Genomic DNA, 12,242 nt, shown 5'->3' on the forward strand with positions numbered 1-12,242 from the left:
AGCATGACCTGATGATATTATGATATGTAATGACAAAGTGATACTGAGTCAAAATGCTTTTTATAGTTTACGTTACTTTTGAAGGTCTCGATTAAACAGCAGTCACCACAAGAATGTAAATGTAGACACAGTGCCTGCTGATAATTCTCAATTACGCTGTCTGAACATTTAACGGGAGAAATTAAGTTAGGCCGAGTTTAAACGTGGCAGCAGGATACACACAAAAGCTTGATAGCAGTATTAAGTATTAAGTAGTAGTATATTTTCAGTTCAATATTGACGGAAAACTGAGTCTAAATCTAGGAACTAATCTTGAAACGGCATCAAGATGATCAAGCTTCCTGTGGTAACGCGCCAAAGAGGGTGTGTTTATTTATTTAAGTGGTGGTATTATCCAAAAGTTTTATCTGATTACGTTCAAGGTCTGTCGGTGTTGTGCTTGCTGCGCAAACATTTGCCTGAACTAACACTACCTGTTGCCATTTTGCATATAATCTAACTGAGAAAACATCCTTTGTTTGATCTGACTGTATCTGTCAAGCTCGGCCTTGCTGTCTCCACCCAAACCTCCCCTCGAGCACACCCACGTCAGCCGAGAGCTGCTGCTAGTGAGGCCTGCCACTCTTCCCATCCCAGCGCTTGTGACATTAGGGTGACATTTCCTCCCCACTGTGGCGTAGTCGGGGGCTTTTAACACTGAACCCCTACCTGGCAGAGATGAGGAAGAGCAAGCCGAGTCAGCTGACAGGTGGAGAGGGGACCCCCAGTGAGAGTGTACCACAGCGGGTTCTCCTGCTCCTCTGCTGGGGCCTGCGTGCGGCTGCTGGTGGGGATATGACTGGGACTGGGGATGAAGGGGGTGAGGACGGAGCTGGGGCTGCGACGGGGGCGGGGGCTGGGGTGGCGGTTGGCCCTGTGTTTGCTCATGATGGACCTCAGGTTGCGGCAGGGCTGCAGGGTTAGGAGGGGATACTGATCGGGCGATGCACGGCTCCGGCCCCCCAGATGTTCCAGAGGGGAGCCTCTTTACCTGAAGCACCAAAAACAAGACGGTGTGTTGGAGGTCTACATATGGGTTCAGTGAACATTAATATAACCTCTTCATGTTAATGTCATCAGCAGTTATGTTCATATCGTTCCATTGCATCATTACTGTTTTGGGAAAACAGCATGTGTGCGTAATTACACTACAGGTGTTAGTGATCAAACTACAGACATAGCAAACTATTAGTATTTGTCATAGTGTGCCATAATGGCATGAAATAATTCAATTAAGACCATAATTGTGACTAATATGAGTATCGTACATCCTATTGCGCTGTACATCCGCAAACATGCACAAAAATGAGGCTATTTACATCCCTCCGAAATCAAAGCGGCAGTAATGATAATGGAGTAATACAAACAACATGTCACAGTCCAAGGGACAAATAAAGAGACAAACCCAAGACAGAGAGCTTTGTTCTGGCGTTTAATTCAATTAAGATGTTTACTAATCTAATCAATGCATCAGCTCAAATGCATCCGGAATGGCTGGGTAGAGATGTGGTTCTTGTTTGCTCTCTGGGGCCAATTTCCAATTTCCAAGCTTTTTATCATAGAAACCCCCTCCAAAAATTCAACCCCCATCCACTCAGAACCACCATCCTGCCCTCCAAATAACAGTGTGTGTGTGTGTGTGTGTGTGTGTGTGTGGTGTGTTGAATACACGCACAAGCATATTAATCTTAAAAACCGTAACTCATACCTGCACATCATTATTAATGTAAAACAATAATAATACGTGTCTTCATTCGAGAACGTGCATTCACAAGTTTCCTAACTGCACACATGAACACACCTGAAAGTACAGGTTGCACAGCCAGTGGTCCAGATCAGAGGAGACGAGGGCTTCAATTTTTTTAAACTGGTCCACTTGTGCGCTGGGCTCCCCCCTGAGCAGAGGGGTTTTGAACCTGGGTCAATGACACATAACCGGTAATAGTCACTGTAAACTAAATGTACGATGAGCAAAGTAAACATGAGCACAACAAGTAAGACTGCTTTTTTTTCCACTAAGGTTATGTGTATTTTGTGCATATTAGTGTGTTTGAGCTTGCATGTGCGTCACAGCCTTTCGTGTATTACAGCTACAACAGTACACTAACAGTAGTATACAGCAGTGACAAATAACTTTATCCATATTTGATCAGCGCTGTATGGTTTGGCAGTTTGATCTGAGTTTTGTGAGCAGCATGCATGGTCTTTTTTCCAACCTTATTGATAAGATTAAGCATTGGAGGCATTTTTTTGTGTGATGTCAAGTGGTAGTGAATGTCAAACCGACACGTAAGGTGTTAGATCTGAACATCAAAACGGGATGATTTTGCTGGGACTCATGGTGTGGCCTGTTGACCTAAAATACTTTAATACTCCTAAAAGTCCAACAGCTATCTTCGATCCGCCTTTGACACACCTGCCCTGGACGTGACCGAGGCTCGCCCCACAAACAGGAAATGTCCCCCAAGCCATCGCGGAGCTGATGTGGCTGCCGTGTCCTGGTAGTGCGATCAGTTTGAACACCAGCACCATGGATGGGACGACCTCACAGGCTGCGGGTAGGATCTGCAGACACACACGAAGGCCAAAGGTCGGCCACAGCTCCACTCAGGTGAACACACATGCCTGCAGGCACACAGACTAACGTTTGCACACATATGCACACCTTCTGACGCAAGCTTATTGCTCTCAAACAGACACGCATAGGGTAGCAAACAGGACAGGAGCCCCCAGGGTGCCACTTGATCCACATCCTAGACTTGAGTCCTCCTTTAACTTATTTTCCTGTGTTCTTTTCGGAGCCTTTTTTAACCGCCGTTCTCACCCGCCCAGCTCTGCAAATTGCCTCAAAGAGATGCCGAAATGATAAAGACTGTCTGCATCACTCGCAGGGTGGAGGAGATGTTGGGATTTCCGTTGCAGTCTATGAGCTGACAGTTAGTGCATTTGCAAAGCAGTGAGGCCGCCATCAATCAAGCTGATGACATTAAGGGTATCTCGCATGAAGCAAAAAGTGTTAGTGGTTAGCAGTCGATGGCAAACACATACATTCTTATTTACCCAGAGAGCGGTGGGTTTGCTTAAAAAATGAACTGACAGTGAGGTGTGTGCCACTTCATCCATCACTGGGTGGAAATATTTTATCCCTTTATTAGTTGTAATGGAAAACGCAGGGGACTTGTTTTAACACATAAATCATGTGTATCCCCCCCCCGATGATCTGCTTTTGGTATGCACCTGCGAAATGATGGGTAGTAGTGTCTGACTCAGGACACAAATTTATGGCATAATATCACAGATTATGGATATTGAGGATATTTCACATTATTCATTTACTGTAAGAAATATGACCCGTATAAATAGTAATTTGTGTGCATGTGCGATTGCATACGTGTGACGTGCCTGCATGCTGACATGCGGGCTTGTTGCCGCACATGTGTATGTGGGAAGTGTTACTGCGAGACTGGATGATGTGTTGCAGAGGTTTTCTCACGTCCTGTGTTTGCAGGAGGAGCTGCCTAAGCCATTAGAAACGTCTTCTTTAATTCAAAACAGTCTGATGTTTTATGGTTGCTGTTTTTCTTTTTAAAAAACAGCGCATGTGTGCACAAAACAAGTGGGGAAAAATGGTGACCATCGTTGTGCAAGATGACTCAGTTCTTCCTCAATGACCGACAAAAGATTTTTTTTTTTTTTTTTTTTTTCAAGTAGAAGGGAAGCAAGAACAAATTCATGGATCTCCGTATGCATTTTCTTCAACCTTTCATCTTTTTTCTCTTGTCTTTCTCACTTATTCTTTATCCTCCTTTAATATTAAAATGTGAAATCTTATACTCCACAATCTCCCATTTGGTGTAAAAACTGCACAAAGACTGTGAGCCCGACTTCTCAGAAGTGCTCCCACTTGCCAGCATATCCAAGACATCTTCAACTGAACTGCACTGTTTCTGTCTAAATCCAAACCCAGACACACAAGACAAAGGGTGAATGAAAAAAAAAAGAGAGAAGGAGAGAGAGGGAGGAAAGGAAAGGAAAGGAAAATAAGCTCCTGGCTTCCCCTTACCATCACTAATTCCTCATTTCCTCTTAGAAGGCACTGCAAGCACTCCTGAAATCGCACGCTACAGTGTGGGCAAGAGGAGAGAGAGAAAAACATCCAAGCCAATCCTGATAGTCCCAGACAAATCTGATCAGCGTTTCCACCGCTATCAATGAGGACGACAACAACAGGTCTGTCTATAAAGCGCAGCCGAGGGTTTGGCGAGGAGGAGAGGAGGGAAGGAAGAGTGACATGAGGCATTTAGTATGCCATACTTAAACCTTTTTTTTACCTCTGAATCAGATCCCAGGTCCGCATTCAGTTTGTGCCAGCTTTTACCCCGTTCTTTATGTTTTGATGGGAGCTGGAGACAATATTATCAGGACGCGCGAGCTCAATGAATACGCCCACCAGCACATTGACAGTGTCCACATGTGCTAAATGCTCCAGCTAAGGCCTTTAGAGTTGCCATCAGAACACTGTAGAAGCCCTTTCTGAGCCTGTAACAAAACTCTATGGGATCAGGAGGGACACTGGATTTAGTGGCTTCTGTTTTTAAGGTTTCTCTTGTGAGTCTTTGGTACTGTGCGCACATCGCCAATGAATAAACCTAAACAGAGATTTTCTAATCCACTGGTCAATATCGGCCGTCTAAAACGACTATGTGGGTTTTTTTGAGATTAGCACAGCTTCTATAGACGATGTTTTCCCTCATATCAAGAGGTTTAGGGAAGTGGTTGTGAAATGTGTATAGATCTCATCTAATGTAATCTGCTGTGTTGTTTCATCCAAAGGACCAAATGTGAAAAACACGTTGAGTCTTTCACTATGCACTGGAGATGGAGGTTGAGATTCTTAATGCTCTCCCAAAATATTACATTTTAGTCAATTCTGCCCAAGTTTTCCATGCCCTCCTTTATCCCCCGCCGATCCAGCTCAACTCAAAGGCATGTAGAACAGACACTGAATTTTTCAATGCATTTGTACTTCATTTTCATTCCAATAAAACATTACTTCCTTATATAAATGAATAATTGATCTTGGGTTTGATTTACATGCATGGATTAAATGTCATGTTTGAAAAGTTGTTGTTTTATTCATATGGAGATCCCCGGAGCAAAACCTGGGGGCTGTGTGTGGCATATTTTCATATCCCGTCTTTTTACAGCAATATAACTTCTCATAACCCTTTCAATCTAGAAGCTACTCCATCTTCGCTGCAACTGATGAAACCAAGGACAACAGAAAGAGGAAGATGAATTTGGAAGTGTTGTGGCAAAAAAAAAAATATAAAAGACTAAACATGCTGCATGGTAGGTTCTGTCATATTAGTGCAGCATGTTTTTATTGCTTGCTTTTATCTGAGGGGACTGTTTGTTTTTAAGATCGTGGTTTGCTAAAATTTTCCATTGAATTTCGCAACAAAGGCTTCGCCCATTTCATTGGAAGCGAGCGTGCTTTAATAAAGGGTCCCCCAGTGTCAAAATTACTTTCAGATAAGAGATGTTTTATATTTATTCCCCCCCCACTCCCCAAAAAATGAAAGAAAATATTCAAACCAGCATCCCCAAGTGTCATATCAATAAAGGGGTTGTTATTAAATAGGATTGCACAGTATCAGATCACAACCTGATTCTGTCCTTTCCTTGTTGAATAAAAACATATTAGTGTCAACTGAGGAAAGCGACACGTTACCAGTATCTGATTCACATCTCTTTAGTGGCCACAGTCACTTATGTTCCCTTTGAAGTCTACAGTCTGTTTTGTGAGTGTCAGTGCTAACTGCAAACCAATTACTGGTTAGTTATATATTTATACATTCATGCACATATTTCTATATAGATATATTTATATCTATATATGTGGGTGTGATATAGAGAGATTTGCATATATTTTATATTATAAAGCAGGTGTAGGTGCAACACAAACACTGTCCAAGTATACAAATGCTAAATCCACACAGAAATGTACACAGCCCATATTCTGAAACTTTGTACAGTCGCATGGTAGGTAGTCCCTTCTCAGGCCTGTGAGAGCTGACCAATCGGAGCAGACTGGGCTTTTCAGGAGGGCGGGCCTTAAAAAGACAGGTTCTAAAGTCTTAAGACAGAGGGTGAGTAAAGAAAATAGATATATTTTTTTTTTCAACATTAAGCTTGTAAACATTTTCTAGTAGACCCCATAATTTAAATATGGGGCTGAAAATCAGCATAAGATGGGTCCTTTAAAATGAAAGAAATCAGTTTGAACTGAATTTAACTGCATGGTGTTTTTGATTCCTTCTGGGATGCTTTTGAAAATGCTTAAAATTAGGTGATTTATGAATTTTCCCAGTATCATAACTGTTCACGTTTTAGCTTGTACAATTTTCTGCTTACCATGAACAGACTCTGGTTAAAGTGCAGATCAGTGTCGTAGAAGCGGCCACGATGCTTGATTGGCTCGGTGGACACCGCCCATCGTTGCTGCTCTTTCTCGCTGGCCCATGCCAGAGCTGGACCCCCGAGACGACTGTGAAGGGACACGCTGACAGTGTAGAGGCCCTCGGGTAGTTTGTCTCTGGTGGCTCTTAGGCAACACACACAGACCTCCACAGGCTGGGGAGCGGTGCTGTAGTTCACCTGTAATACACAAAATAAGGGACATGAGATTTTATTGCAACGTTTGTAATGCTTTATAAGTGTATAATTCAAACATCTGAGGAAAAGGTTAACTGATGAATGGCTTTATGTGATTAGTTCACACTTCGGTTTGGAAATGTTAATCACAGTTTCTACCAACATTTATTGATATGAAACAAATTCTATTAAGCGTGAACAAATCTCTTATAATCATGGTGACCTAAAAGTATTCATGATACATGATACATTCTGCATTAATTCGTGCCTTAAATCATCAGGGGTCATGCATAAGTTAACCATAATTTAAGTGTATAATTCGCACCCTTTTTATAAAAAGTATTATTTTACATCTTGTGATATACTCTGGGTGTGCAAGAGAAAAAACATCCATATCTTACAGGACAAGTAGAGATTCTATTTTGTCTCACACCACATCTGATTTGAAATAGGACAACCTTCTATAAACATTAGTATTTGTTAGAGAGGCATATCCTGAAGATAATCACAGTAATAACATAGTGTCTCTGTTTGTGCTCGTCAGCTGTATCAAGCTAATGCTGTTAAGTCTGTTGGCCAGATGTTGCAAGTTGCCACTTAAACATCAAGTACAGCAATCGCACACCTACCTAAGTAAACAGCTAACCTGCCTCTTAGACAAACAGTATGTTGACACTGCCAGGCCACCATATTGGCCACAGTTGTAAATGCAGACACCAGTTATGTTATCTAATCTGCACAGCCCCTGCGCCACAACTTCTGTCAAGCACTTTGTAACTTCTGTTTTGAAAAGTGTAAAATACAGCTTGGTTACTTATCACTTCCCCCATTTTTCACAGTTCTTCTCATCAGCAATCCACTCTCTTTGCCTTGTAGGTTCAGAAAAGCAAAAAGTTAGTCTCTTTCCAACAGTACAACCACTTTGTGAGACAGGCACTGATTACCTCTAAATGTATATATATGTGTGTGTGTGTGTGTGTGTATGTGCATATTTTAAGCCCAAAAACTACATATTTTAAGGTGCAATTTCACACTTTTAGGGTGGAGTCAATTTTTGTTTTGTTTACTTCAGGTATTTACAGAACAAGGGAGGTGTCTTTGTCCTCATGCAGTCAAACAGTCACACGTGCAAAACATGTCCAGTACAGCTGCAGGCCTGCATCTACTGATCTCTGTTGAGTGCCTTGCTCAAGGGCACATCAGCATAGCTTGTTATCGAAGTTGAGAGTGATTTTTATTTCCCCCCATTCAGATGAAAGTTTCAAAAACGCCAACCTCCTGGTAGCGAGCTCATCTCACTAACCTTCAGGCTACATCAGCCCACTTGTTGTTTATATGCTTGTTTGTTTTGGTGACATGTGCCTCTTTTTTAGGGCTTAGGATGAGTAACAGGGTATGCTGGCTAGAACGTTCAGTGTTTTTCTGAAACATAATCAGAGAACAATATAAATGCATATTCAGTCTTTTGTCCCCTATGGCATCTGTTGAACAGCACTGAATGAAAAGTCAATCTGGCTTAAACAGAGTCACTTGGTCTTTATCACCATTTGTATGTGTTTTTGAATCTTCAATAGTGGTGTTTGTTGGTCCATTATTTGGCTGGTGGGACATTTTGTCCTGCCATTTGTTCATCTAGCAGAGGCCAAGATTTCTGGGCAGGCTGCCATTTTACATGGACATTAGGGGCCTCAGAATATGGATCTTGATTATGTTCGTGACCTCTTTACCTGAATTTAACTGTGATCATCACACCACTTTAGAACAACTAGTAACATAATCAAATTAGCAGATTGCTATCCTTGAGGCCAGCTGATAAATCAGTTGATATTGGCCTATCACAGATATAGTGGTGTTGGTGTAAATGTTGTCCAGTGTCCAATATTTGACATTAAGAAGATTTTGTCTTGTTTTATCCTGCCTGTTACATATCTTTGTTACAAGTGTCTGATAAAAAAAAAATAAATAAAAAAAAAAATGTGTAAAGCAGCTTAAATGTCAATATTGAATTTTGAAGTAATGGTCCTGCTCTAATCCTAATTGTTTGTTCCCAAAATTTCCTTTTGTTGTCCTCTTCTGTTCCATCTGAACATATACTGATCCATTCCATCAGTGCTATAAGTACATTCACTCAATCACTGTATTTATATCTAATTTGTATTTATTTATCCTTTTTTGCCATTTTGTGATCCTACACCACTACAATTCAGAGGTATATTCGAATGATAGTTTACTTTTTATTCCAAGATATTGCTTGGACACTTAAGTTACTAGTTACTTTACAATACTGTCAATCAGGATCATACTTTATGAATCCCTGAGGGGAAATTCACAGTTAAAACCACCACATTCCACTTGAAAGTGGTGAACATGCTATTACATCAATAATTCCAAAAATATAATATTCACTATTCTGAATTATGCATAAAGAGTACTTTTACTTTTAGTACCTTAAGGATATTGTGATGCTAATACTTTTGTACTTTTACTAAAATGAAAATAAAATTGAAATGCAGAGCTTTTACTGGTGACTGAGTACTTCTACACTGTAGTCTCTATCCCATCCCATCCTATCCCACTGTATCCTCTCGTATCTCCTTCTATCCTATCCTATCCTCTCCCTCCCTCTTTTAAATGCATGTATTTATTTTTAGCTGATTGTCTAAGTTGCATCTCTTAATGGCCAGTTATTTTATGTACTCAAATTTACCCTGTACTGACCGACTCCCTAAGGCAAATTTTGAGTGTCTGGCAATTAAAGCCCTCAATACCAATCGATGGCATAGCAGCATTCAGGGGCTGCATGTGCTCACACATACATAGTCATACACTGTATACAGAGTTGGTTCTACTGTACAGCATACTGAGACCGTCCCTATCCCTTTCACAGACACACACCACGCACACATTCACCTAGCAGCGGCTGGCGGTGCCCATTGCTCTGCCAGCCTGCAAGGGGGGAAGGTGTGTGCTGAGCCCCGCAGTAATGCCCCTCAATCTCCCCACTGTGAGCATCTTTGCATACCAAAACAACAAAAACAATTTAGGCAGAAGTGAAATTAGTATAATTGGTGGCAAAGCGGTTTAGCCCACACATCTCACATTTGGGAGGAGGTGATGGAGGCCTCCAAACCCCCACACTGGAATGAGATGCATGTGCGCGGACCGGAAAGGAAGAGGAGGAGGTGGAGAAAGGAGTAAAAAAAAAAAAAAAAAAAAAAAAAAGAGGCAAAGAAGCAACAAACAATAAAACCACGCTGGTGTCCAATTTGCACTATGTATGTCTTTAAGAGGTATTGTTATTATCTGGCCCACATGCTCGCACAGGCGTCGCGACAGACAGTCAAGGCGGCAAGGCAAAGGTAAAAGGTGAAGTGAGCCAATTTTCCATATCAGAGGTGGTTTGTTTGCCCCAAGCCTGAGTTGTGCCTAAAGTGCCATAACATTACAGCACTCCTACAGATGAGATCAAAGGCTCCAGCGAGGGATCCTCCATGGTTTTGCTGGCAAGCGGCCGTCCTTTCGCTGAAATATCTTTTCAGGGCTTTCCACACATTGACTGATCACAAAATGCACTCTTAATAGAGACAGGAAATGCCACATACAAAAACTTCCTTTCTTTCTAAGTATGGGCTAATATTCAGAGATTAAGCTTTCTCGTTAATTATTTTCATTTTAATTAGTAAATCTTAATTAACAATGAACATTTACCCTTAAAATTTTTTGGCTTCGGAATGAAGGAGGGGGGTGAAGAAAGGAGAGAATAAATATGACAATCTTTTTGGGACCTCCGGGCAGGATTACTGATGCAGGCTGCCTTAGTTATTAAACACGTTCTAAATTAAATGCCTCCATGAATTTTGCACAGAAATATATTTTCATAGTTTTGCATGCCAAATGTGACATTTTATATTTCAGATTCATCTCGCTGCAGTAATTTTAGGGAAATGTCATATAAACAAAGATTTTGTCATTTACCAAAGGAAATTACTATGCGTGGCAGGTTTGGCCATTGCTTTCTCTCTCTCTCTCTCTCTTTCTTTCTCTCTTTTCCCTCTCCCTCTTTTGCCCCCTATTCTGCCTGTGCCGGTTGTTTCAAGTCAGCAAGCCATAAAAAATCTTTATCTCAGTGAAACACAGCAATTTGGGAGATAATCGAATGGTGACTGGGGGGCACAAACGCCAGTCTGAGGAATTATACCACAATCTCCCCTGCATTTACAACCTTCCTCAAAGCCAGTTGTCACCCTGGAAGGAAAGCCCCCGACTGAAGATTCATTACATCTTTAAGCCAGCACGGTGGCATGGCAGCCTCATCCCCAGATGCAACACAACAGCACACTCCTCCCACAGCTGGTGATGCTACCGCTAAAGCTGCAGCTTCCTCCTTCTCTTTTTTCCCCACTTGGTTCTGTTTTCTCTCCTCTCCCTCTGTTCCCCCCCTTTTTTTTCATCTCCAAAGACTCCTTCTCCCTCCTACTTAGATTCCTAAAACCACAAACACCATTCACATGAGGCTGTATACACTGCATAAAAAATATTGTGGCTGGATGGTTAGCATTCCCTATATGAAAGCCTTTAGCTTAGCGCTGTATAGTGCCCGTGCATGCCTTTGTGTCGGCATGTGCGCATACAGTTCCCGTCGGTGCAATGAAAGGAGTGAAGGAATCTGAAAAACTCGAGAAAAAAAAAAATAAGGGATATGATTTTTCCAATTCTCTAACAGGTCCCATTCATCACAGGATTTCACATAATTACATCATTTCAGTGTTTTTGAACACCCCTGCCTCCTTTTTTGTTTTTCTTTTTTTCTTGGAAGCACTTCTGGATCAATATCTCCTCCCGTGAAACAACCTTCCTTCGGATTAAGGGGTATGTCACTTCCTGTTTGCGTGCTTTCCCACGGATTCGTTTTCTTTTTTTTCCGCGGTCGACAGTCGCAAGCGGATCTCACCTGCCACAGCCGTGACGCCGAAGAGGAGGATTCTGGGAGCTCTGTCATCTGGCCGTATTTGGCCGCCGCTTCCTCTTGGCCTTCCCCCAGCGCTCTGAGTGACGGGCTTTCAATGGTGTCGCTGCTACACACACACAAACACACACACACACACACACACACACACACACACACACACGAGGAGCTAACCCTGTTAACAGCCACCTGCATTTTGGACTCTCTGTTGTTCCACTCTGTAGCCAACAGCAGCGCAATCTAATAACACCGCAACAAAACACTTTCCACTGGGTCCCTCTTCCTCTCTCGTTCCCTCTCTTCCTCCCTCCCTCTCTCCCTCCCTGCCTTTCTCGGCCTTTCAATCTTATCAGTGGTAATGTAATAAGCGGTTGCTTCGCTCTGTCTCCTCGCCACCTCTCTTAATTCCTCAAAATAAAGCAATATCACAGGGGCCCTGGCCTGCCTGTGACTGGGGATAAGATGCTTGTAAAAGGAAGGATAATTCAGCAAATAAATGCTCGGCATCAAAGGCAGGCACTGGGTTCTTTCTTTCCTTTTCTCTCCCTCTCTCCCTCCTCTCTGTTCGCCTATCAAAAGT

General features: G+C 42.1%; 1 protein-coding gene across 1 annotated transcript in view; it reads right to left on the minus strand.

Annotated features, from left to right (window-relative positions):
• The window catches only part of ofcc1 (orofacial cleft 1 candidate 1), a 96,386-nt gene that overhangs the window by 56,926 nt on the left and 27,218 nt on the right, over positions 1-12,242 (minus strand). The window contains exons 12-16 of the mRNA XM_037080177.1: positions 11,648-11,771; positions 6,457-6,699; positions 2,456-2,604; positions 1,841-1,955; positions 709-1,030 (exon numbers count right to left, since the gene is read on the minus strand). Coding sequence (XP_036936072.1) covers positions 709-1,030; positions 1,841-1,955; positions 2,456-2,604; positions 6,457-6,699; positions 11,648-11,771 — 953 coding nt within the window. The remainder of the gene's footprint in view (positions 1-708; positions 1,031-1,840; positions 1,956-2,455; positions 2,605-6,456; positions 6,700-11,647; positions 11,772-12,242) is intronic.

Source organism: Acanthopagrus latus, chromosome 19, assembly GCF_904848185.1.
Source record: "Acanthopagrus latus isolate v.2019 chromosome 19, fAcaLat1.1, whole genome shotgun sequence".
Lineage (NCBI taxonomy): Eukaryota > Metazoa > Chordata > Actinopteri > Spariformes > Sparidae > Acanthopagrus > Acanthopagrus latus.